Raw genomic sequence first — 27987 nt, 5'->3', positions numbered from 1 at the left:
AATTATCCTAACCCGCCACGTTAAGTTCTTCTAACCTGTCACGTTAATTCTGCTATCCTGTCACGTTAGTTCTCCTAACCTGCAACATTAATTATCCTAACCTGCCATGTTAATTATCCTAACCTGCTACTTTGGTTATCCTAACCTGCTATGTAAACAAACCACTATCACCACATAGGACATGCAGCCCCATAGATAACATATGATCACATCAGTTGAGGGCCCCCTGGAGGTCTGCCCAGATAGCATATGAACAGGTCAGTTGAAAACCTCAACAAATTCGGCTGTGGGGGTGTGGAAGTAGGTGCCCTAGGGGCCCAAATTTGGTAGTCCTGCCCTTCCCATTGAACTAGTGATCGTGAAATGTAGGTGAATAGAGCGATGTGCAAAGTTCATCAGACTGTTCCAATGTACAAGGAGGATTTGCTCACCGGCGCACATCAAGCGCACAATATCTAGGCTATGATATAGCCACTCGAACTAGGCCTAATTAAAATGTTGCACTTATGTAGGCATTTAAGAAGATGATGCACGCTTACCGGTAGGCTATGTCTCGTAACTGGGTGACGTCAGCTCTAACCATCGACGATTAAATGTGCAGGTGAACACGGGATAAACACATGAACCAAAAGCAAGAAGGGAGGAGGGCAAAATTATCTGGCGAACATAATTTCTGAATGGGGGGATGAAGATATATTTACGGATAAATGGCGTGCTATGCTATCGCACTTAACCGATATAGCTGCATCAGGAGGTATAGCCTAAATTGCCTATCAAATAATAACGGGATGTCTCTCGCGATATATTTCCTCCCATCATTGTTCCTCCGCTCGATAGTCCATGTTGGCGCCAATGGAGTGACCCAATTGAACTAGTATAGAGAAGGCTACTGTGGAGAAGTAGGCTAGGCGACAGCAATACATTAACAATACACCCACATGTGGCACTGGTGACTTAACGGGCACCCGAGAAACAACACCTGAATTTTTTGTTTTTCACTGTCCCGCGATCGTGTGACATGACACGTAGGACATGATCGAATCAAGCCGTTGGGGCAATTGTAGGAGGTGCGGTAATAACCTGGCAGGAGGGAAGCTTCATGCTTGGAAGACGTTTGCTTTTGGAGGATCGTATTCATACATGAGGCTTGAGTTGTCATGCGGGGCGGCCCCGACTCTGGACCCCCTGATTTTCGTAGTCTCGGACAGATCCCGATGCTCACGGTCAAATCGTTGCTTGTGAGGAACAAAATAATGCCTGCGGTGAACGTTACCGGAGAAGCGCCCTTACTGAACGGGGACAGAAGAGAAGAGGTAGATCATTAGTATAGGTTGGGTTGTTTGGGAAGTGTGTTTGTGTGTGCTCTCGCGCGCTCCTGTGTGTGTAATTGTGTATTGTTGGACGCTAGTGCATAGGTAGCTTCCTTTCGCAACTAGGCATTTATATTAGCGATTCTGAATTTGACTGTGTTGTTTACAGATGCGTAGTGCCTAGTTGTGGGACGAAACTACTGCACAGGCTACTATATACAGGCTAATAAAATGACAATTTAGAATTGTCATTTTATAGAATGCGCGATTGCAGGAATATTTAATTCATATCATATTAGGTTTGCACTGCGTGGAAAGCTCAAGCTAATTGGTTACTCAACCTAAGTTACCACTCAGCTCACAGTTATCCTCTTACTAACCAACATGTTGAGCACAAACAGACCTCTGCATTTCTGTTGGGTCTGAGTTGTATCAGAGTCCCGCTGGTTTTTACAGTAGTTCTTATTTTTACAGTAGTCCCAGTCACGTTCTTATTTTTAGTGCGTGTATTTGACAAGGTTACTTGAAGAGTCACCCCGGGCAAATGGAGGGACGCAACTGCATTGCAGTCGAAGTGGGGGTGAACGATTGAGCTCCCCCTCATCTATTTGCCTGTACCGGGATATGAATGCCACATACAACTGCTTGATATTCAACTCCTCATAATCATGATTAGGAGACATATCTTCTCTGGGGATTACTTATTACAATGAACGGTATAGCATCAGTCCACATTATAGTCTAAGGTCACTAATTATGGTCTGTCTGAGTAGTAGTCAGAGTTGCTGGGCTATAACCTCAGATCTTATGTTACAGGGTGATCGATAAAAGAGAGACAGAGATGGAGATGGTGCCAAGTGGAGAGCACTATTGAGTTTTGATAATGATTGTATTATACTGACACAACCATATCAATGCTCTTAAGTGTTCCTGTTTACATAAGCAACATGTCTCGTGTTATAATGCCTTACTATCCCATGAGCATGGCTGATATTTGCACATCCGATGTCAATATGTTCTGTCAGGGTAAATCAGCACAATTCTGCGTGTGGTAATGTGATTTTTTTTGGGGGGGGGGTTACATTTATTATTGAGGGGCCTTTGTGCTCTATTGAATGTTGTGGGGTTAGAGAGAAGTAGAGAGATGTGCAGGCCATCTCTCTGTTTTCCCTTCCTCTGCTTTGCCCTTCATCTCAAAGTGAGGGTAAGGCAGGGGAAGCCAGGCCCCTACACACACACACGCACAAACTCACATTATGTTACTGTCTGCCTCTAATCTGAGAGCCATTCCCAATAAAGCTGTCTCTCAGGCCAGTAGTTCTTAGGCTTGATAAATCATTTACAGCGGTTGAGTGAAACTGAAATGCTCTATATTTACCTACATAAATCTATATTCTCTACCTTTCTGTTGTTGCATCGGGATATGTTACATTCTGGGGGATTTATTTCTATAACAAGAAAATACTTGTCCACTCTGTCTCTCTTCTGTATTGATCTGCCAGCTACCATTCTTCATTTTCAGGCTTGTCTCATAGACTAGACACTCAAATTAGTACGTTATGTTACTGGTTGGTATGGTTACAAAAGACAGAAGGTTACTTAAGGCAAAAACAAAAGGGCGGTGTGTGGGTGGTTAGTTTGATAGATTCGGGGGTCGGTGGCATATAAATCTAGCAATCCAAAGGTTGCGTGTTCGAATCTCATCACGGAAAACTTAGCAACTTTTGCAACTACTTAGCATCTTAGCTAACCCTAACCTTGCCACCTAGCTAACGTTAGCCACAACAAATTGTGATTCTTAACATAACATACAAAATGGATGATGGACATCCAGAAATTAATACATACCATACCAAATGTAACATACCATACTAATTTGAGTGTGATAGATTTTCGTTTTCTATGTTATGTCTACCCATATGTCCAGGTTGTCATTTTGGCTACTTGCTTTGATAGGTGAATATGTGGTCCTTGTCCTTATGGCTGTAAGAAGGAGCAAAAACGACTTTTCTACAGAAGTAGTTTCATAATGCTAATGTCAGTAAGGAGTGGAAGGAAAAGCGATCAAGTGGTAGAGAAATAGCACAGTGGAAAAAGCATGATGTTCCTAGCCCTGACCATTATCAAACATCATGTATCGTAAACTATCCATCCCTCTCTCATTCACTCCCCCTCTCTTCATCTCTTCCTCTCTAAATGGCTTTAAGTGGGAGATGAGTGCAGAGTTGACCCATCATTATTATAGATAGACACACACAACATCTGTAATAAGTGAGGCACTAGGGTCATGGTGAACTTAAATGGTCTCTCCCTTTCACTCAGCTCCCTTGTCCTTGTAATGCAGGCACAATGAAACCCCTGTAACTCTGCCAGCAGGAACACACCTCCTCTGAGCTACTGTTTGGATAGCAGCCTACCTTTTAGGAAAACAAATCTTCCCTGCAAGGGCACTGTCATGGCTGCGAGAGGCACATTTGACTGCTTAAAAAAATGAAGCAGATAGACAGATACTCTGAGCTCAGCTCTTATCTATCTGTATCTCTGTCTTTGTTTGCCTTTTGGTTATTTTCAATGCTCTTTGTGTGGCCAATAGTGTCACTGCATGTTTCGCTCTTCCACTTTGCTCACTGTCCATGTGCATCCTCCCATGGGGAGCATGAATGGCCACAGTACCACTAACCTCCACTGGCAAAATAAATCTGAACGCACTCTCCTTCTTTCTCTCTGTTGATGAGGTCTAAAAGCATCAGCCTCATCCAGTGTCCACGAAAAACCAAGTGTTTAAAAGGGGCTGCATGGTTTGGGTTTCACTCTGCCAGGAAATGTGTCCATGCCTCAAGTGACTGGAATGGTCCATCTCTGGACGAGCAGGGAAGCATGAGAGGACAACATTGATGTTTATTAATGTTGTTTGACATAAAAATGCATTTTGATCGATGCCCAATCATCTGTATTCTTATGGAATATCCTTAATATGTGTTCTGTTTTTTCTGTTTCTGTTTCTTGCAGAAAAATCCATTTTTAACATCCCTTCCTTGTTTTGTTTTTTGCCTCTCCCATTGTATGTCCTTCAATCCTGTTCCTCTCCTTTTTATCATCCCTCATACAAGTCATAATGTTTGATGTTTTATCGTCATTAAAACCCCATTCCCACCACTTACGCCATCATTTTTTCAAAGTCCTTTCCACTTTCACATCCCTTCCTTTGCCCAACTTTAAACCTGTGCTCCTGATCCCATTGGTTACCTTACTCATTTATAAAATCTAAACCGAATTTCTTCTCATATTTGTACCCAACCCTCCATCCCCCCACCATTCGCTTTACCTTGTCTCTTATCCCTTCCCCACGTAGCAGCGTCCCTGTAAACAGTCCCTTCCCGGGTCCCTATGCCGAGAGTCCCACTGGAAGTGCCTGCTCCTCACGCTGCTGATGTTCGGCTGTTTCGCCACGCTGGGATGGTGCTCCTTCTCCCGTGTCACCGTCATGGCTGCCGATGAACACGGCCTCTACTACGGCGTCCGCGCCCGCCTCTACCATGACAGCCCCTGCTCCAACGGCTACGTCTACATCCCGGTGGCCTTTCTGATCATGCTGTACCTGGTCTACCTGGTGGAGTGCTGGCACTGCTTCTCTAAAACATCCTCTCTGGCCCGGGTGAAGATCAGCAAGGTGTACAACAGGGTCCAGAGGCTGCAGCAGGCCATGCCCTGTATCTGGTGGAAGGCCATCAGCTATCACTATGTGAGACGGACACGGCAGGTGACTCGATACCGCAATGGTGACGCTTACACCACCACACAGGTGTACCATGAGCGGGTCAATACACACGCAGCCAGCTCTGAATTTGACTATGCTCAACATGGTGTAAAGGATGTATCCAAAGAGCTGCTTGGCCTTCTGGAGCACCCGGCTGTACGCCTTCGTTTCACCAAGTGTTTCAGCTTTGCCAGTGCCCATGCCGAAGCCGCCTACCTCACTCAGCGCGCACGCTTCTTCGCAGAGAACGAGGGTCTGGATGACTACATGGAGGCACGGGAGGGCATGCACCTGAAGAACGTGGACTTCCGTGAGCACATGCTGGCCTTTCCTAACCCGGCGTGGCCGCCCTGGTTCTCTCGGCGGCGCATGTATTGGCTGATCTCAGCCCTGATGTTGTCCTGGCCACTACGGGTGGTGTCAGAGTACCGTACGGCGTATGTTCACTACCATGTGGAGAAGCTGTTTGGTGAGAACGAGGAAGTCAATGACAATGACAGCACTGAGATGGGCAACTACCGCTTAGGCCAGGAGAATGGGCAACGCGGTGGCCCCAGATTACGTGTCATATCGAGGGTCAACACTGTGGATATCACTGAACTGGAGTGGCACATTCGCTGTAACCAGCAGATGGTGCCCAGTTACTCAGAGGCCTTGCTGATGGACCTGAACACCAATAACACAACCTCTTTGCCCTCTGCGTTTACCGGGGCAACACATGTCCATATGAGGCAGAGCTCCAGCTACGTCCTACAGAGCTGCCCACACTGCTGCAGGTCCACCAGCAGCTCCTCGCTCCCCTCGCGAGTCAGGGGAAATGTGGTAATGGGGGCAGGATCTTTGACATATGGGACCGTGGGAAGGATGGAAGGAGGAAGGTTAGCCCTCAGCCGCAGTGGATTCTCTCTGGGCCGTTTGCACACAATGCGCCAGACCTGCCTGTTTCACTCCCGGAGCCTTGGTGCAGGGATGGGGAGTAGAGGGGATGAAGGTGGTGGGTTTCTGGGACTGGGCCTCCGCCGGGCTAATGAAGAAAGCAGAGGGGTCCTGGAGTCAGAAGGATATGAAGTGGACGAGAATAGTCTGCAGCTAGAGGAGGATAGAGAGCAGGAACTAGAGAGAGTGAGGACCGAGATCATGCAGGGAGTGGCATGTGTGACAGAGACACCACCAGCCTATCAGGAAGCTCTCCACTTACCTGTGTTGATTGTCCACGGTGAGGAGAGCTGTCATGGAGGGGAGGACCTTGACGCAGGATAGTCACTGTGATTGGTGAAGGTGATGTACAGTAGAGCAGATATGCAAATCTGCTCAGGATAATGCAAGAAATTAGAGAGAGGAGAGGAGAAGAAAACAGGGACGGAGGAAGAATGTGTGGCGATATCAAAAGGGTTGTTAAAGAGAGGGGTATGGAAGGAGAAAGAAAACAAATGGAAAAATCATGCTTTCCAGACCTGCGAGAAAGCAGTACTGTAAGTGAAAGATGTGTAGGGAAACAAAACTATTGTGTCACAGTAGATTAAATGACAGTTATGTAGTTGCTCTTCCTAAAGAGACAGTAATATGTGTGTCCCATTGTCCACAATGAACAACAATCGCTTTGTATCTTTGTTCATTAATGTATGGAAGTATCAAGGAGCTGCTGAGTTAGTGCTTAACATCAGGAGTAGTTCATTTTTCACCAAGCTATTAGATTAATTCAAGGGGCACTGTATAATGTGTAAACTTACAGAACTCCCTGTTAGATGCGGAACAAAACTCTAATGCCAATAAAAAATAAGCAATTACCATTCCACAAAGAGAGTATTACCATTCCACAAAGAGGGTATTACCATTCCACAAAGAGAGTATTACCATTCCACAAAGAGTATTACCATTCCACAAAGAGTATTACCATTCCACAAAGAGAGTATTACCATTCCACAAAGAGAGTATTACCAGTCCACAAAGAGGGTATTACCATTCCACAAAGAGAGTATTCCCATTCCACAAAGAGTATTACCATTCCACAAAGAGTATTACCATTCCACAAAGAGTATTACCATTCCACAAAGAGATTATTACCATTCCACAAAGAGAACATTACCATTCCACAAAGAGTATTACCATTCCCCAAAGAGTATTACCATTCCACAAAGAGTATTACCATTCCACAAAGAGAGTATTACCATTCCACAAAGAGGGTATTACCATTCCACAAAGAGAGTATTACCATTCCACAAAGAGAGTATTACCATTCCACAAAGAGAGTATTACCATTCCACAAAGAGAGTATTACCATTCCGCAAAGAGAGTATTACCATTCCACAAAGAGAGTATTACCATTCCACAAAGAGGGTATTACCATTCCACAAAGAGATTAGTACCATTCCACAAAGAGTATTACCATTCCACAAAGAGTATTACCATTCCACAAAGAGAGTATTACCATTCTACAAGGAGAGTATTACCATTCCACAAAGATAGTATTACCATTCCAGAAAGAGAGTATTACCATTCCACAAAGAGTATTACCATTCCACAAAGAGAGTATTACCATTCCACAAAGAGTATTACCATTCCACAAAGAGAGTGGTTCCATTCCACCAAGAATAGTATTGCCATTCCACAAAGAGAGTAGTCCCATTCCACAAAGAGAGTATTACCATTCCACAAAGAGTATTACCATTCCACAATGAGAGTATTACCATTCCACAAAAATAATATTACCATTCCACAAAGAGTATTACCATTCCACAAAGAGAGTATTACCATTCCACAAAGAGAATATTACCATTCCACAAAGAGTATTAGCATTCCACAAAGAGTATTACCATTCCACAATGAGAGTATTACCATTCCACAAAGAGTATTACCATTCCACAAAGAGAGTAGTCCCATTCTACCAAGAAGAGTATTGCCATTCCACAAAGAGAGTAGTCCCATTCCACAAAGAGAGTATTACCATTCCACAAAGAGAGTATTACCATTCCACAAAGAGAGTATTACCATTCCACAAAGAGAGTATTACCATTCCACAAAGAGATTAGTACCATTCCACAAAGAGTATTACCATTCCACAAAGAGTATTACCATTCCACAAAGAGAGTATTACCATTCCACAAAGAGAGTATTACCATTCCACAAAGAGAGTATTACCATTCCACAAAGAGAGTATTACCATTCCACAAAGAGTACTACCATTCCACAAAGAGAGTATTACCATTCCACAAAGAGAGTGTTGTAATAAGATTTGATATTACTTTTAGATGTAAAACAAATAATCAATTTAGCCAATACACTAGTCGTGATGAGGCTTATGTCACCTACTCGCCTTCCTCGAGAACATGCAGATCGAGAGGCCAACAATATTGTCCATGATATGACATCAGAGCTATAGTAAATCATATTTTAAGAGTTAAGTGCACAATTTTGCATTTTATGCTTTTAAGATTATCTCTTTAATAAATAAAAAATCCCTCTCAGCAATTTGCCCTTCACCACAATTCAAAAGGGCTTTTCCCATGTCTCAGTTCTGCCCAATGTTGCAATTATACATCATGATCAAGTATGGATTTAATGCAGTAGAGTACATACTCACACTAACACTCACACTACCCCAACCCCCCACCCCTCACTCAGCTGATGCCATTAGGAGCACCATATGTGATCGATGCTCGGAAGGCTTGGGACCATAGCCAAAAACTGAGCATGCTAAGACACACTATACATCAGCATTAAAGGTCGACCGATTCATCGGAATGGCCGATTAATTAGGGCCGATTTCAAGTTTTCATAACAATCGGAAATCGCTATTTCCGATTAGAAAAAAAAAACGTTTTATTTTTATTTTTGTTATACCTTTATTTAACGAGGCAAGTCAGTTAAGAACACATTCTTATTTTCAATGATGGCCTAGGAACGATGGGTTAACTGCCTTGTTCAGGGGCAGAACGACAGATTTTCACCTTGTCAGCTCAGGGGTCCAATCTTGCAACCTTACAGTTAACTAGTCCAACGCTCTAACCATTGCACTCCACGAGGAGCCCGCCTGTTACGCGAATGCAGTAGAAGCCAAGGTAAATTGCTAGCTAGCATTAAATTTATCTTATGAAAAACAATCAATCATAATCACTAATCCAGTTTAGCAGGCAATATTAACCAGGTGAAATTGTGTCATTTCTCTTGCGTTCATTGCACGTAGAGTCAGGGTATATGCAACAGTTTGGGCTGCCTGGCTCATTGCGAACTAATTTGCCAGAATTTTACGTAATTATTTTTTTTATTTTTATTTTTTTATTTAACCTTTATTTAACCAGGTAGGCTAGTTGAGAACAAGTTCTCATTTGCAACTGCGACCTGGCCAAGATAAAGCATAGCAGTGTGAACAGACAACACAGAGTTACACATGGAGTAAACAATTAACAAGTCAATAACACAGTAGAAAAAAAAGGGGGAGTCTATATACATTGTGTGCAAAAGGCATGAGGAGGTAGGCGAATAATTACAATTTTGCAGATTAATAACACTGGAGTGATAAATGATCAGATGGTCATGTACAGGTAGAGATATTGGTGTGCAAAAGAGCAGAAAAGTAAATAAATAAAAACAGTATGGTGGGGATGAGGTAGGTAAAAATGGGTGGGCTATTTATGACATAACATTGAAGGTTGTGCAATGTAACAAGAATATTTAGACTTAGGGATGCCACCCGTTAGATAAAATACCAAACGTTTCCGTATTTCACTGAAAAAATAAATGATTGTTTTCGAAATGATAGTTTCCGGATTCGACCATATTAATGACCAAAGGCTCGTATTTCTGTGTGTTATTATGTTATAATTAAGTCTGATTTGATAGAGCAGTCTGAGCAGCAGCAGGCCCGTAATCATTCATTCAAACAGCACTTTAGTGCGTTTTGCCAGCAGCTCTTCGCAAGCACAGCGCTGTTTATGACTTCATCAGCCTAATGACTGGTGTTACCAATGTGAAATGGCTAGTTAGTTAGCTGGTTGTGCACTAATACCGGTTCAAACGTCACTCGCTTTTAGATTTGGAGTAGTTATTCCCCTTGCGCTGCAAGGGCCTCGGCTTTTGTGGAGCATTGGATAACGCTGCTTCAAGTGTGGCTGTTGTTGATGTGTTCCTGGTTCGAGCCCAGGTAGGGGCGAGGATAGGGACGGAGGCTATACTGTTACACTGGCAATACTAAGGTGCCTATAAGAACATCCAATAGTCAAAGGTATATGAAATACAAATGGTATAGAAAAAAATAGTCCTATAAATTATTATTAACTACAACCTAAAACCTCTTACCTTGGAATATTGAAGTCTCATGTTAAAAGGAACCACCAGCTTTCATGTTCTGAGCAAGGAACTTAAACGTTAGCTTTTTTACATGGCACACATTTTTACATGGCACATACATGGCACTTATTGCATATTGGCACATATTACTTTCTTCTTCTCTTTTTGTATTATTTAAGCCAAATTGAACATGTTTCATTATTTATTTGAGGCTAAATTGATTTTATTGATGTATTATATTAAGTTAAAATAAGTGTTCATTCAGTATTGTTGTAATTGTCATTATTACAAATAAATTAATCGGCTGATTAATCGGCAGTGGCTTTTTTTGGTCCTCCAATAATCGGTATCGGCGTTGAAAAATCATAATCGGTCGACCTCTAATCAGCATACACACATGCCAGTAGGTGCACAAATTATTCAGCACAATAATAACAATAAAGCGATACATTTTTGTGAATGTGGACCGACATTTCAAAGAATGGCCATGTAAACATTTACAAGTATGAAGATATTGACACGGTCGAGGACAGAGGTGCCGAACAACTAAGTGTGTTGGGTGACTCAACTCAATCCCATCAGCACTCTAAAACCACACCTTATCTTAAAAAGAGTCCTGTATGTATTCATTCTGCTGTGTCTAATGTGTTACCAGTACAAATTCAAATTGTTGTTGATGAACATGATGATTATGATGGTGTTGGTGGTACAGAAGCACTAATAAAGTAAGTCTGGATATATCTACATGTTCTGATAACTGATAATAATGCTCTCTATATTGACTGAGAATAACAGTGCAATCTATTTTATTTTAAACTACCGGTGTATATGGGAAATAACATCTCCCTCTAGTGACAAGCACAGTAACTGTTTGAAATACCATCAGGTCTACCGTTACTGTTGTTGTAACCAGTGTTTTTGTACCTACATATTGTGACCAGATTTATATATAGATTTTTTTTTAAGAATTAGAAGTGTTGGTTTTGGTTCTCACTACATCCATGCATGACTGTCTGCATGCAAGCAAAGCAACCAATCTCATTTCATTTGGCTCCTACTCTCCCTCCCTCCGACCCTAAGCTTGTTTTGAAGGGCTAGGCACCCGTCACATTTCATATGACAAAGGAGAGTCTGCACATCAGCTGCATGGGAATCTACCAGTAATTGTTAAGTATAGGTACAAACCCTTCAGGTGAAGAGGAGAGAAGAAACTGCTGCAGCACATGTTCCATTTTCAGATGTGACCATTTTCACACTGGTAAGTGGCCCTTCCAAGATTATAGACATACATTCAGTATTATGAGTTTGTATAAATCAGAGCAAAGTGCTTAAACTCTGAAAGCAAAACGTGGTACAATGCAGTTATGCAATAACTTTGGTAACCACAATGTAATTATAATGCAATTATGCAGGTAGTTACAATTACATAGAATGTTTTATTGTCACATGCAACGTGTTATCCAGAAATGACTTTGGCTTCACTTATGACGCCAAATGTAACACTGTCCTTTTGTGGTTGAAAATGTGTCTGAGTGTTTGAAATGTGTTAGCTGACGTTACTAGCACTGGGGAGAGATAAGCTCCACAGTAAGCTACCTGCAGACGTCTCATGGGCTGATGAATCAGACTGATGCTGCTGTCATGAACATTTCAGTGTTTATTCATATTTAGTGGTTTTAAGATAGTGTTGAATCACTAGGCTACACCTCAGTGCAAATCCAAGTAGGATGTTTTATGCTGTACTTTGGTTGTTGCCAGATCTGTGTGTGTGTGTGTGTGTGTATCCTCAGTGATTTTCCTTCAATATTTCACTTTACCCCGGCCCATACAATGTCTCAGGAGCAGGTGAATTCTGTTTTGAACAACATGTAGAGCCTGTTGGCAGAGGCAACGCGGCTAAGGGCCGAGTGCCATGAGCAGAGCACACAGTTGGCCCTAGTGAAAGCTCATCAGAGGGGGGAGGGCCTGGGTCAGCAGAGAGAAGTAGCAAAGCTAGACATGTTTAACAAACGCAGGCAGCTGGAGCAGCTCCTGGACACCAAGTCCGCCGTTGAAGCAAAAGAAAGACAAGCTTGCAAACTCAGCAAGCAACTGTAAGAGATTGAGAGAGAGAGGGAGTAAAGAAGAGGGCAGAGTGGAGAGGGATGGATTGATGTTGAGAGGAGGGACTAAATGTGGCAGTGTTTGGGAATGGAGACTTATTGTAGTTAATGCCATTTATAAACTGGGTGGGTTGAGCCCTGAATGCTGATTGGCTGATAGCCATCTTATATCAGACCGTATACCACGGGTATGACAAAACATTTATTTCATGTGTCAGTGGTTGAGAATGGAGACTTACTGTAGTTAATGCCATTTATGAAGGTTGTGATGGAGTGAATCTGGAACAATATTGCAAACCTTTTTCTCGTAAAATGTTCCCACTGTAACTCATATTCAGTACTAGAAAATAACTAGTAACAATGTAACTGTACTTCATTAATAATGACTTCATAATCAATAAAGATTTTAGTAATGACAGATTTTGCTTTGACAAAAACACATGAAAAACACAGGAAATGTTTGACTTTCACAGCTGTTACATCAATCAGTATACATTGAGCAGGTCATTTTACGTAACAGGAAGTGACTGAATTGTGTAACTAATTGGTTAAACTGATAAGTATACAAAAATGGAAGAAGTTACCTCCAATGTTAATTGTACTATTCCCACTCTTCCAAAGGGAAAACACATTGTAGTTAGGGCACCCCATTGCTGGCCTAAATTAGAGGTTGTAATGCCTTTAATGTCAGTACTGAGTGGCTTTATCAAAAGGAATCTTAGTTTTATATTTAATAAAAGGACTTATCCATATGACAGAGTCGGGGCCAATTCAGCCAATTTAAGTAAAATGTGTATGGTAGACTATTTCATACTGCAGTGGAAACTAATTACATTACCAATAATTGAGTACAACCGGTTTTATGACCCACTGTTATCCCTGTCTTGAGCTTGGGACAAAACTAGGTTGTTGCATGCAAGGAACTGTATTCAAGGACACATTGGTCGTGTTGCCCTGCTCAGACGTTGCATGCATCAACTAATGGTTGTGTGCCACGTCATCAACTGTGATAACGTGCTAAAACATTTGGTTTAGCTGATACGTAAAATACCTATGTATGTGTTGTAAGATCTGGCATTCGTCAGCAACATCTGAGCAGAGGAACACAACCATTATGGCACCCATCTGGCTTGGTGTGGTCGGTAGGGTCAGACAGGACGGTGGAAGAAGGGCTCTGTTTCAGACACGCTCCATTCTGACCTTGAGCCTAACCCCTGACGTTTCTGGACAAACACCACCACCACGATCTGCACCCAGAAGAAGAAGTTCACCCACACGGACTTCTGGGAAAGACAAAAGAAGACTGCAGAGATGAAGAATAAAATACATGGGTTTAAATAACAACGACAACACATGATCTGTGGTTTTGAAACAGCTTGTGGTCTGATAAGGCAATAATGTTTTGATGTGTTAGTTAATATTATGATATGCACAGTGTCAGGACAGACCTCTGCATTATACAATCCCGTGTAGAACTGACTTCCATTGTAGGGACTGACCCAGGTTTTATTCTCAGCTTCTTCACAACTGAAATGAAAGAAGTCCTCCAAATGAACAAGAATGGCATACTATATTTCACATTTCACATATGGTATGAGAAACAAGAGGACACTGAGCAAAGAGGTGATACGGGAGAAGACAGGGAAAAAAGGCAGCCATCTCACCTGGTTATGGATGGCACGTTGTGGAGGGCAGACAGACAGAGGCGGTCCCTGCCGATCCTCAGGGTACACCCTGACACCGCCAGGAAAAACAATATCTTCATACACACCCCCAGAGTCACATTCAGCCACAGTCTTTCCCTGGGGGTGCAGGACAGGAAGTAAAGAAAGTCCACAACAAACAAATCAAATCATTTCTGCTTTGCTGCCACACTACTAGGCATGGAAAGTCTGTCTCTCACCTCTTGACCTCCTCTTCCACACAGCTGGTGTAGATCCAGTAGATGGTGAGGCAGAAGCAGTAGATGGCCACAGACACGGAGATGGCTGACACAAAGTAGCAGAGGGAAGGATGGCTGGGGTTCTCCAGGATCAGGCCAGATGTGTTGTACTCAACAGACCCATAAAGAATGCACTGCCCTGTAAAGTGGCCCTGCATGACACAATACAGATGCATTCAGTATACCGTCTATCCTACAGTATGCAATTTAAATGATACCTCTACGGTATCAGTGTCGTTCCCCTCCCCCCCGCGGGATGGTTTAGCTAACGTAGGCTGATGTGATTAGCATGAGGTTGTAAGTAACAAAAACAATTCCCAGGACATAGACATATCTGACATGGGCAGAAAGCTTAAATTCTTGGTAATCTAACTGCACCGTCCAATTTACAGTAGCTATTACAGTGAAATAATACCATGCTATTGTTTGAGGAGAGTGCACAATTATGAACTTGAAAATGCATTAATAAACCAATTATGCACATTTGGGAAGTCTTACAACATTATGAACAGGTATGCAATGGTTCATTGAGCAGTCTGAAAACTTTGCACATACACTGCTTCCATCTAGTGGCCAAAATCTAAATTGTGCCTGGGCTGGAATAATAAATAATGGCCTTTCTCATGCATTTCAAAGATGATGGTACAACAACAATTATCTTTTACCAGATATGATGTGTTATATTCTCCTACATTAATTTCACATTTCCACAAACTTCAAAATGAGCTACAGGCAGTTAGATTTGAGTATGTCATTTTTGGCGAAAATTGAAAGAAAAAAAAGTTGGATCCTTAAGAGGTTTTAATGCACTTTACACAACCTCTAACAATGGCAAGTATCTTCACTGGACATTGACAGCAAGAGAGCTTGGTCAGCCATGGCGAGATACACATGCTCTCAAATGAACGTCCCTTAATAGGCAGGGAAACAGAGTGAGGTCTGTCACACACAGACCTCACTGTGTTTCATGGCCTGGGTAGGGACACACAGAAGAGCTTAATTCAACTTGGAGAGGAATGCTTGAGAAATTCCATTCCTCCATTCATGTGCACAAATGTACAGTTATATTCTTTTAGGACATTAGATGACGATTATATGGTGCCATTGGGCCATGTGAAACAGTCGGAAGGACTCTGAATGTAGATCTCATGTTTCATTTTCCTGTCTCTCAACACATTTCATTTCAAAGTCATTGCCATCTGTATGAAAATCCCACATGAAAAAATACTATAGTATACGTTAGTATTACTATATTTATATATAGTAATATTTAGATATAATATATATCGTCTCAGGCCTAACAACACCCTTGCCAATATATCCTTCAAACACCGGCTTCTCAGGCATTATCACTTAACTATAGTATGCACTGTAGTGTTTTTGCAAACTTTACTGTAGTATTGTAGTGTTTTTGTTTTATTATCATTTTTAATTATATATATTTTTTGAGGGGGCTTTCACCTTGAGGAATCTTACTGAACGACATTAAAATAGCAAATTGTCCATAACCAGTATTTAGGTAGGACTGTGGACTGCACAGTTAGGTTCAGCACTTCTGCTCTTTTCTATAACCTGTAGGGAACACAATATATGGTATATACTTGGCATGTCATTTTTCAGTCATGAGTGGCACAACTTGTGATATGGGAGGATGGGGAATGGGCAGGACATACGCAAATGATATACATTTGAAGTCGGAAGTTTACATACACTTAGGTAGGAGTCATTAAAACTCGTTTTTCAACCACTCCACAAATTTCTTGTTAACAGACTATAGTTTTGGCAAGTCGGTTAGGACATTTACTGTGTGCATGACACAAGTAATTTTTCCAACAATTTTTTACAGACAGATTATTTCACTTATAATTCACTGTATCACAATTCCAGTGGGACAGAATTTTACATACACTGAGTTGACTGTGCCTTTAAACAGCATGGAAAATTCCAGAAAATGATGTCATGGCTTTAGAAGCTTCTGATAGGCTAATTGACATCATTTGAGTCAAATGGAGGTGTACCTGTGGATGTTGTGGTAGCAGAGTCAGAATTCTTTAGGTAACATTGATAAATAAGATGTTTTATTAATTGTTATAGTATGCTTATGTGGGAAAGTTACTTGGGCCCAGAGAGGGGAGAGGTCGGGTTAGTCTTATCTGTGAATGTGTCTGTAACTATTCCTAAACCATGTGAAGGGATGGTGTGATTAATGGGGAACTAGTTAGGTGGCTCCACAATGTCTGTGTGCCAGTCACTTCTCTCTGTAAGCTTGTCCAGGAGGGGTTGTATTTTTTATGGGAGTATCTAGAAATTGACAATTGATATATGCCATTGGATGAGGTAATGTTTTGGTCCTAAATGGTACCAAGAACGAGATAAGAACTTTGTCTAAGAGGGCAAACTGAAGGATAATGTATAGCTAATGCTGTCTGGCTATAGGATACTCCTTTTTTTCTGGTAAAAGGTTATTTGTGTAATGTTCCTAAGATCTGTTATTTGTCATGTGAGTTTAGATGGGTGTGTCTTTGCTATAAAGGATCTCAGTTGCCATTATGTTGACACTCTCAGAGAATTCATTTATGGACACTGAATTGATCTGAGAGTCACAGGGCTATGGTGAAGCTCATATAATTAAAGATGGACTTTATGATAACTCTGACTTGTGTGTGGTTTGCTTTCTCATGATTTGGTAATAAAGGACATTTCCACAACAATGTGTTTCAAGGCCTACCTTCAAACTCAGTGCCTCATTACTTGACATCATGGTAAAATCAAAAGCCAAGACCTCAGATTTTTTTTTTTAGACAACCACAAGTCTGGTTCATCCTTGCGAGCAATTTCCAAATGCCTGAAGGTACCACGTTCATCTGTACAAACAATAGTACGCAAGTAGAAACACCATGGGACCACGTAGCCGTCATACCGCTTAGGAAGGAGACGCGTTCTGTCTCCTAGAGATGAACGTACTTAGGTGCGAAAAGTGCAAATCAATCCCAGAACAACAGCAAAGGACCTTGTGAAGATGCTGAAGGAAACAGGTACAAAAGTATCTATATCCACAGTAAAACAAGTCCTATATTGACATAACCTGAAAGGCCACTCAGCAAGGAACAAGCCACTGCTCCAAAACCGCCATAAAAAAGCCAGAGTACTGTTTACAACTGCACAATGGGACAAAGATCGTACTTTTTGGAGAAATGTCCTCTGGTCTGATGAAACAAAAATATAACTGATTGGCCATAATGACCATTGTTATGTTTGGAGGGAAAAGGGGGAGGCTTGCAAGCCAAAGAACACCATCCCAACAGTGAAGCACGGGGGTGGCAGCATCATGTTGTAGGGGTGCTTTACTGCAGGAGGGACTGGTGCACTTCACAAAATAGATGGCATCATGAGGGAGGACAATTATGTGGATATATTGAAGCAACATCTCAAGACATCAGTCAGGAAGTTAAAGCTTGGTCGGAAATGGGTCTTCCAAAATTGACAATGACCCCAAGCATACTTCCAAAGTTGTGGCAAATGGCTTAAGGACAACAAAGTCAAGGTATTGGAGTGGCCATCCCAATCTCAATTCTATAGGAACTCAATCGTATAGAATATTTGTGGGCAGAACTGAAAAAGCATGTGCGAGCAAGGAGGCCTACAAACCTGACTCAGTTACACCAGCTCTGTCAGGAGGAATGGGCCAAAATTCACCCAACTTATTGTGGGAAGCATGTGGAAGACTACACAAAACTTTTGACCCAAGTTAAACAATTTAAAGGCAATGCTACCAAATACTAATTGAGTGTATGTACACTTCTGACCCACTCATTCTCTACTATTATTCTGAAATGTCACCTAAGAATTTTTACTGGGATTAAATGTAAGTAATTGTGAAAAACTGAGTTTAAATGCATTTGGCTAAGGTGTATGTTAACTTCCGACATCAACTGTATATGAGCATATCGATACAGTGTGTAGTGTATTATTCTACAGTATACTACAAAATTCAATAATAAGAACATCACGATCGAAGGAAACTACAGTGTGCAGTATAGTATTCTACAGTATTCTACAAAATGATGTAGTAAGCACTACACAATTGAGGGTTGCTCCAGTGTGCAGTATAGCATTTTACAGTATACTACAGTTTACTACAGAATACTATAGAATTCTATAGTAAGTACTATAGTATTATATAGTAAACTGTAGTATTTTTATGTGGAATTGTAGCCTAATCTATTGCAAAGTCACTGCATGCAACAATTTTGCATTTAGGTGAAGTCCACTAAGACATTGTATAAGCCGGTAGGCCTAGCGAAGAGTCATCAATGATATTCACTGACTTCACATGATTATCTCTGCTGATTTCATTTCTTTTCTCATTATAGGCTAGCCCCCATGTTTTGGGATGTGTGGCAAATTCTGAGATAAAAGCAGGAAAAGACAACATAATATAGGAGAAAGTTTCTTGAAAGTCTCGTAAAAAATCTCCCATAACGGACGTAGCAGCTAAAAGTTTGACCCGTCGTTGAGAGGACGATAAAAACATATCCCATGTATGCTTTACATCTAGCAGCCTACCAGTAGCCTAGCGTCGGTTTGAGGAGGGTGACAGCAGACAGTAGCCTTGGCTATGTGTGGAAATGTTGTCAATACATTTCTATTGATATAGTTTTTTTTATACAGGGATAAAAAGAGTTCTCAAGTTTAGAATGTATCATAGGCGGCTGAAAGTTCCAGACATTTCAAACATTCATGCATTCGTACCTGGGTGATTGTCAGAGAAGCAGCGGACATTATTCCACAGATGAAACAGCCTGCGTAAAGTACGAGCTCCAAAACGAGCAGCCACGGCAACACCATCACGAACACCTCTGCAAAGCCATCCTATAATACCCATCGAGGACACCCTAGCACACGGACAACGCACTCCGTTCCAAGCGTGTTAAATTGTGCGTAAAGGTCTACAATGGAGACACTCTTAACTGTGAGCTCTGACTTTCTTTCTTTTTGTAACAATGTACCTATTCAAGCGTTTTGTTCATTATAAACCGCAATTGAATGTGGCCAAGGAATGCAATGCATTTATTATAATTGGTTGATTGTAAGATTGGGCTGGAATGCTTTATGACAATCTAACAATGTTGTTGTCTTATTAGATGTGAGTCCCGACTCCCGAGGACTCCACCAGGATTCTCTATAACCATAATCCAGTTTAGAATTCCATGCACAGAAATGCAAAGCCAATTTTTGCCTCTAGTATTGTTCTCCTCTGAGAGACTGGAAAATGTGTGTGTGTGTGTGTGTGTGTGTGTGTGTGTCTGTCTGTCTGTCTGTCTGTCTGTCTGTCTGTCTGTCTGTCTGTCTGTGTGTGTGTGTGTGTGTGTGTGTGTGTGTGTGTGTGTGTGTGTGTGTGTGTGTGTGTGTGTGTGTGTGTGTGTGTGTGTGTGTGTGTGTGTGTGTGCGCGCATCATCAGCAGTAGCTGTCGTCTGTCTCTGGCTGTTTGTGATTAATTTGTAAGTATTCCAGAGTGATGAGAGAACATTTGTCAGCAGAACACTTTTCTTTGCTGATTTGCTAAGTTAAACTGTTGCTTAACTACGGTTGTAAACTACTATTTTTAATCCCAATAATATTTTCTTCAAAGTAAAATAAAAATATATATAAACACCTTAACTTCAAACAAATGTTCTCTTTTCCACAATGTAGCCTAAACCTGAGCGATCGGGAGGTGGATGTCTCAGACATTCAATATCTGCTGGGTACCACAATAATGAAAGGAACAAATAACAGGAGATCAAATCAAAGCCCCTGCTTAGATGAGCAACACTGGGGGTTGAACGGGTGGATCACTGAGATTTCAACCTTTATTCACCCACTCAAAAATACAGCCAGAAGTTTGTTGAATTCCCAATGTGACACTATGGAAAAACAATGTCTGATGTTTTATTACTGCACTTTCAACCATTTAAAATCACAACAAAGTTCAAATGGGAATACAATATCAAATATTTTGTATAGATAGAAAAACGTAATGGGTTATCACTGTGCTTCATCTAACAGCACAACCATATGACCTGGATTGTAGTTGACATCACATTAAAAATATCAAGTGCAAGTGATCAATGCTGTTTGAGATTCTGCACAGATATGTATATTGTGAAGATCTTCACAGACTTGCAACGTTTGCATGCTATCTTGGACAAGCATTCTTTCTATGATTACAAAATATGGCTATAGATGAGTTACTAATTTTAAGGTTAAATAAAAACTAGGGTCGCAACTTTCACTGGGGACGGGGGGACATGTCGCCCCCACCTTCTGAAATTGCATTTTTGCCAGGGTAGGCTGTCTGGAGTGTTTATCCGACCGGATAAAAAATACAAATAATTATGTCCCCCCCAATTCTAAAACCAAAGTTGTGCCCCTGATAAAAACGTTTACATTAGTTTGTAAGATAGCCTTAACTTTAGGCTATTTACTGTAATACAAAAGTGACATTGAATTCTGTTAGGTTGACAAAGCAACAAAATTTCATAATTTAAAGGAGATGTATCTAATGTTTGGATAGTTTCATCTGAGCCGCTGGCTTAATCCTATTCTTTAATTTGTATTTTTGGTTTAGTTGGAGACGTGAATCCAACATATCATTTCTTGTCTTGTCGACAAGTTAATAGGCTATTTACTGTATTGCAAAAGTGATATTGAATTGTGCTTGGTTGTCAACACAACCAAATGTCAACATTTGAAGGAGATGAACTGTATATTTTGTGCCACTGACTTAGTCTGACTTCAATTCCAGTTTGTCTTCAAATTAATAATTGATATGTTGGATTCACTTCTCCATTTCAACCAAAAATCTAAGTTAAAATCACATTTTAAATGCACTTTAAATCGAGTTTGATTTGATTTAGTACTATTATTTAGCTTGGATTTTTGGTTGAAATGGAGACGTGAATCCAATATATTCAATATCAATTTGAAAATGTAATTTGACATGAACCAAAGCTTGAAATCCTAAATTATAGCTAGCACTCATCATGAATCAAAGTCAACAATCTACTGGCAAATCGTTTTCAATCCTTGTCATATGAAGAGAAATAATGAAGAGAAATTAAAGATAAAACGTATTGGTGCTCATTGGCAATTGGATAAACATTACACAACAAGTTGGAAATCGCAAATTCAACAATGAGTGGTTTGGAAGGTAGTGAGCTCAGCACAACAAGGTGAGTCCAAAAATGTTTTGTATGCTGCTGCATAAATGATGTAATATGCCAGGGGGATATGTACAGTCGTGGCCAAAAGTTTTGAGAATGACACCCATATTAATTTCCACAAAGTTTGCTGCTTCAGTGTTTTTAGATATTTTTGTCAGATGTTACTATGGAATACTGAAGTATAATTACAAGCATTTCATAAGTGTCAAAGGCTTTTATTGACAATTGCATGAAGTTGATGCTAAGAGTCAATGTTTGTGGTGTTGACCCTTATTTTTCAAGACCTCTGCAATCTGCCCTGGCATGCTGTCAATTAACTTCTGGGCCACATCCTGATGGCAGCCCATTCTTGCATAATCAATGCTTGTAGTTTGTCAGAATTTGTGGGTTTTTGTCCACCCGCCTCTTGAGGATTGACCACATGTTCTCAATGGGATTATGGTCTGGGGAGTTTCCTGGCCATGGACCCAAAATATCGATGTTTTGTTCCCCGAGCTACTTAGTTATCACTTTTGCCTTATGGCAAGGTTCTCCATCATGCTGGAAAAGGCATTGTTTGTCACCAAACTGTTCCTGGATGGTTGGGAGAAGTTGCTCTGTTGATACTATCTTTTATTCATGGCAGTGTTCATAAGCAAAATTGAGAGTGAGCCCACTCCCTTGGCTGAGAAGCAACCCCAAACATGAATGGTCTCAGGATGCTTTACTGTTGACATGACACAGGACTGATGGTAGCGCTCACCTTGTCTTCTCCGGACAAGCTTTTTTCCGGATGCCCCAAACAATCGGAAAGGGGATTCATCAGAGAAAATGACTTTACCCCAGTCCTCAGCAGTCCAATCCCTGTACCTTTTGCAGAATATCAGTCTGTCCCTTGTCCCTGAATTTTTCCTGGAGAGAAGTGGCTTATTTTCTGCCCTTCTTGACACCAGGCCATCCTCCAAAAGTCTTTGCCTCACTGTGGGTGCAGATGCACTCACACCTTCCTGCTGCCATTCCCGAGCAAGCTCTGTATTGGTGGTGCCCCGATCCCGCAGCTGAATCAACTTTAGGAGACGGTCCTGGCTCTTGTTGGACTTTCTTGTGCGCCCTGAAGCCTTCTTCAAAACAATTGAACCGCTCTCCTTGAAGTTCTTGATGATCCGATAAATGGTTGATTTAGTTGCAATCTTACTGGCAGCAGTATCCTTGCCTGTGAAGCCCTTTTTGTGCTTTGCAATGATGACGGCACATGTCTCCTTGCAGGTAACCATGGTTGACAGAGGAAGAACAATGATTCCAAGCACCACCCTCCTTTTGAGGCTTCCAGTCTGTTATTCGAACTCAATCAGCATGACAGTGTGATCTCCTGCCTTGTCCTTGTCAACACTCACAGCTGTGTTAATGAGAGAATCACTGACGTGATGTCAGCTGGTCCTTTTGTTGCAGGGCTGAAATGCAGTGGAAATGTTTTTGGGGGATTCAGTTAATTTGCATGGCAAAGAGTGACTTTGCAATTCATCTGATCACTCTTCATAACATTCTGGAGTATATGCAAATTGCCATCATACAAACTGAGGCAGCAGACTTTGTGAAAATTAATATTTGTGTCATTCAAAACTTTTGGCCACGACTGTATACTGTAGCTAAGAAAGTAATAACGTTACTAAGTGTATGTTGTGTAGTAAGCTGTTAGTAGCCCGTGTGCTTCACACTAATAATTTGGTCCCTTTTCCCCTCAATTTCGCTTACTGTTCTGACTTGGTGGTGCACATGTAGCCGTTAGCCTGTTTTAGAGAAATATAATCATTGAATATTGTAAGACATTTCATTGTCTGTTTTATATGCCTCCGTTATTTACCCTACGGTTCTGACTTGGTGTGCAGGGAGAATACTGTAAGAACAGACCATGTTCTGAATTCTGTCACTGTACATTTCAAAAGTGCTGAACAAATAGTTATATTGACAACGCCCGTCCTAGCTTGCTCATGAATGTCTTAATTGAAATTACGGATTGCCTCTTATCTGCTTGTCGTTCCCTTATGCCATAGTTTGTACATCTCAATTGTCAGTAGAAACCACATTTGTTTAAACAAGTCAGCCATATCCTCTACATTTTTTTGAAATGCAGTAAATGAGGCTGAATGAACTGTTTCGCTGCCAGACAAGGCTCCGCTGATAGACAGATGTGTTAAGGTGTTGGGACTCTGTTGTTGAGACAGCTTTTTTTCTCTCTCTGGGCTTGCAGAAAGCATTGGCTCCTTGACACTCACTACTGTGCCTCTACTCTCTAGACGAACCTAGGCAACCTGCTCGTTCTCCTTGCCATACAGTGGGGCAAAAAAGTATTTAGTCAGCCACCAATTGTGCAAGTTCTCCCACTTAAAAAGATGAGATGCCTGTAATTTTCATCATAGGTACACTTCAACTATGACAGACAAAATGAGAAAATAAATCCAGAAAATCACATTGTAGGATTTTTAATGAATTTATTTGCAAATTATGGTGGAAAATAAGTATTTGGTCAATAACAAAAGTTTATCTCAATACTTTGTTATATACCCTTTGTTGGCAATGACAGAGGTCAAACATTTTCTGTAAGTCTTCACAAGGTTTTCACACACTGTTGCTGGTATTTGGCCCATTCCTCCATGCAGATCTACTCTAGAGCAGTGATGTTTTGGGGCTGTTGCTGGGCAACACAGACTTTCAACTCCCTCCAAAGATTTTCTATGGGGTTGAGATCTGGAGACTGGCTAGGCCACTCCAGGACCTTGAAATGCTTCTTACGAAGCCACTCCTTCGTTGCCCGGGCGGTGTGTTTGGGATCATTGTCATGCTGAAAGACCCAGCCACGTTTCATCTTCAATGCCCTTGCTGATGGAAGGAGGTTTTCACTCAAAATCTCACGATACATGGCCCCATTCATTCTTTCCTTTACACGGATCAGTCGTCCTGGTCCCTTTGCAGAAAAATAGCCCCAAAGCATGATGTTTCCACCCCCATGCTTCACAGTAGGTATGGTGTTCTTTGGATGCAACTCAGCATTCTTTGTCCTCCAAACACGACGAGTTGAGTTTTTACCAAAAAGTTATATTTTGTTTCATCTGACCATATGACATTCTCCCAATCTTCTTCTGGATTATCCAAATGCTCTCTAGCAAACTTCAGACGGGCCTGGACATGTACTGGCTTAAGCAGGGTGACACGTCTGGCACTGCAGGATTTGAGTCCCTTGCGGCGTAATGTGCTACTGATGGTAGGCTTTGTTACTTTGGTCCCAGCTCTCTACAGGTCATTCACTAGGCCCCCCCGTGTGATTCTGGGATTTTTGCTCACCGTTCTACTCACACTTGTGATCATTTTGAACCCACGGGGTGAGATCTTGCGTGGAGCCCCAGATCGAGGGAGATTATCAGTGGTCTTGTATGTCTTCCATTTCCTAATAATTGCTCCCACAGTTGATTTCTTCAAACCAAGCTGCTTACCTATTGCAGATTCAGTCTTCCCAGCCTGGTGCAGGTCTACAATTTTGTTTCTGGTGTCCTTTGACAGCTCTTTGGTCTTGGTCATAGTGGAGTTTGGAGTGTGACTGTTTGAGGTTGTGGACAGGTGTCTTTTATACTGATAACAAGTTCAAACAGGTGCCATTAATACAGGTAACAAATGGAGGACAGAGGAGCCTCTTAAAGAAGAAGGTACAGGTCTGTGAGAGCCAGAAATCTTGCTTGTTTGTAGGTGACCAAATACTTATTTACCACCATAATTTGCAAATAAATTCATTAAAAATCCTACAATGCGATTTTCTGGATTTTTTTTCTAATTTTGTCTGTCATAGTTGAAGTGTACCTATGATGAAAATTACAGGCCTCTCTCATCTTTTTAAGTGGGAGAACTTGCACAATTGGTGGCTGACTAAATACATTTTTTGCCCCACTGTATATGGTTGCTGAGTTCCCATGGAACATGGGGAAGAGATGCTCCCACGCAAAGTTGTCTGGATTTGTTGAGGTGCGCACGGGAACCTTCTTTGCTGAGCTAACAGTGTGTCATACCATGCATAGGAGACACTCTGTGCTTTAGTGACCTCCAAGCTGGCACATTTACACTCCACCACCTTAACATAAAAGTCATAAAATGACAAGCATTTCTGACACTGCATGTTGATGCCGTGTTCACCATGGGGCTGCTTTAGCTGTGTGGCTGCTGCCTGAACTTGATGACAGGAGGTTGGTTTAGCTTTGAAGCACTTGTGCAAAAGGCTCCCCAATGGAACATCGGCCCCTTCCGAACAGACAGGAAACGTTGGTGGCTTCAAGCCAGATAAATGTGTCTGCAATATCAAACCACAATGATTTCCCATGTTGAACAATCAGATAAGAAAACGTTTCATTAAACGTTTGATTCAGTGGGGTTCAAATCAAATCAAACTTTATTTAAAGTGCATGTAAAATCGCAGCACACTTTACATTAAAACAATAAAATGAACAAAGTAAAAGCAAACAGGAATTAGTAAAAAATAGTGAATAAAATAACATAAAACACACAGGGTGCCTTAAACAATCACTGAATAAAGGCCAGGCTAAAAAGGTGAGTTTTCAAACCTTATTTAAAAGCCGCAATGATGTTTGCGCCTCTTCCTTAACAGGGTTGTCAACAGTTGCCACAAAGTCAAAATTGTCTATATTGTAAAAATGAGCTTTAAGATTAATTTAAGGTTAGACATGTAGTGAAGGTTAGGTTTAAAATCTAAAGAGAAATTGTAGAAATAGGGTTTAGCCATAATTATGACTTGGTGACCACATAGTTATGGAACAGACTGAGGGGGTTTGACAGAGAATGCTCCGCCCCCCTGCCTCAAGGTACAGTAAGCAGACTGGCTCTTTGGGAGCGTAGCACCCTCACTGGGTTGTATAGAATGAGAATGTCTGTCAGATTAGAGGGGGCAAGGCCATGCAGTGCTTTAAAAGTTAGGAGTAAGACCTTAAAATCAGACCGATACTTTACCGGCAGCCAGTGTAGTGTAGGGTTTTGCTGTTTGTGACTTTGAGCATTCTGTAACCATTCACAGTCCTGTCAAGATGGATAAATGCAGGTTAAAATGACTGAAAAAAATATGTTTTAGCTAAATGTAATTATGGGTCTGATCAATCAGCATAGTCATATTCATATGACCAGATCATTGATCATACTTCCACTGTTCTCTACTGACACAACGGAGCAGAGCACATTGTCTCCTTAGACCCACCCTTCTCTCAGACCGCTTCATGAAAACATGTTGATTTCACATTCAGTGTATGTTTTTAGGGAGGACCCTAAAGAACACAATGTGCTCTGCTCCGCTGTGGTTACATGACACCTGACACCCACCAGCCCCCGCCCTTCAGAAGGAGGGACATGGGCTCATGTAGAGAATGCATTTTGTTGAGTGTTTTCCTGTTATTGTATCAAACGTTAAAGTAAGGAATACAGCCTGGCGGACAGTATTAGATGCACTAATCAGTAACCTAACTGGTTGATGACTTAAACACACATGCAAGATCCCAAATGTGCCCCCCTTTTCAAGTCTTCATCATGTTCTACTCTTGTTCACCCCCCACCCCCATCTAGAATGTCCAATGGTTGTACTGCAAATTAAAATGAGTCAAAGACTCCTATACAACCTTTGACTTCAACAGTTTCACTGCATTAGTGACCCCCATCACTGAACTCTAATCTTGGGTTGTAACCAGACAATTCTCTATAATAACATTACAGTATGCCATTTAGCAGACACTTTCATCCAAACCAACTTACAAATGACGAAAGAAGTGATGGATAAGAGTTTAAGTGTTGTAACTACAATGCAATTGAATGCAATTACAAAAGTTTCAGTTCACCTTACACAAAGTGAAATGGAAGCTTTTGACCATGGAATGAATTCCTGACTCTGATGAAATGTAATGGGCTGTCACTGACAGTTTTAGGAATCCATATTGACCCGGTTGTTTTTTTTCTTTGAGGGAATGCATTTTTACACATGGGTGGTCCTGGGAATCGGACCAACAATCATGGCGTTGCAAGCGCCATGCTCTACCAACTGAGCCAAACAGGACCACACAGTTTTTGAGGAGATTATATGATGGGTCTTGTGGATTGGACAGAACAGTTTCAAGATAGAAAGAGATGCAGAAACTTGATCACTATCTGTATTATTACCATATATAGGCCGTTAATTCATTCACCTGGTGTTTTCTTCATCTCTTCTCAAGGTCTTTCAAAAGTAAAGATGTTGTAATCCAGATTGTTTATTTTAAAAAATAGACTCTGAGCGGTTCTGGACAGGTTCTGATCGACATTTTTGTGTACAGAACACTCTGTGGACAGTGCAACCTCAATTGCTGTACACTCCGTGAAATTGCTGGT

General features: G+C 41.3%; 2 protein-coding genes across 2 annotated transcripts; one reads left to right on the top strand and one right to left on the bottom strand.

Moving 5' to 3' along the window:
* The first annotated feature begins 457 nt into the window (after positions 1–457).
* On the top strand, positions 458–8872 carry LOC109872695 (transmembrane protein 151B-like). Its single transcript, XM_020464003.2, has 2 exons — positions 458–1313; positions 4663–8872. Exons 1-2 carry the CDS (start codon positions 1158–1160, stop codon positions 6325–6327), a joined length of 1821 nt encoding a protein of 606 aa, XP_020319592.1. The 5' UTR covers positions 458–1157; the 3' UTR covers positions 6328–8872.
* Positions 8873–12644: 3772 nt separating this feature from the next.
* LOC109872802 (transmembrane protein 179B-like) lies at positions 12645–19338 on the bottom strand. Its single transcript, XM_020464138.2, has 5 exons — positions 19150–19338; positions 14359–14549; positions 14120–14257; positions 13904–13982; positions 12645–13738 (listed from the first exon to the last, which is right to left on the bottom strand). Exons 1-5 carry the CDS (start codon positions 19243–19245, stop codon positions 13604–13606), a joined length of 639 nt encoding a protein of 212 aa, XP_020319727.1. The 5' UTR covers positions 19246–19338; the 3' UTR covers positions 12645–13603.
* Between the last annotated feature and the right edge of the window lie 8649 nt (positions 19339–27987).

The sequence above is a fragment of the Oncorhynchus kisutch genome, linkage group LG28, assembly GCF_002021735.2.
Source record: "Oncorhynchus kisutch isolate 150728-3 linkage group LG28, Okis_V2, whole genome shotgun sequence".
NCBI lineage: Eukaryota > Metazoa > Chordata > Actinopteri > Salmoniformes > Salmonidae > Oncorhynchus > Oncorhynchus kisutch.
This window is presented reverse-complemented; position numbering and strand designations above follow the sequence as displayed.

Bases quoted from the DNA above. Each gene is read 5' to 3' on its own strand.
- LOC109872695 (XM_020464003.2), top strand. From the start codon at position 1,158: ATGCGGGGCGGCCCCGACTCTGGACCCCCTGATTTTCGTAGTCTCGGA. The intron at 1,314-4,662 runs GTAGATCATTAG...TTCCCCACGTAG, and splicing joins ACGGGGACAGAAGAGAAGAG to CAGCGTCCCTGTAAACAGTC.
- LOC109872802 (XM_020464138.2), bottom strand. From the start codon at position 19,245: ATGGTGTTGCCGTGGCTGCTCGTTTTGGAGCTCGTACTTTACGCAGGC. The intron at 14,258-14,358 runs GTGAGAGACAGA...CTGCACCCCCAG, and splicing joins GTGGAAGAGGAGGTCAAGAG to GGAAAGACTGTGGCTGAATG. The intron at 13,739-13,903 runs GTCTGTCCTGAC...TGTCTTTCCCAG, and splicing joins CGGGATTGTATAATGCAGAG to AAGTCCGTGTGGGTGAACTT.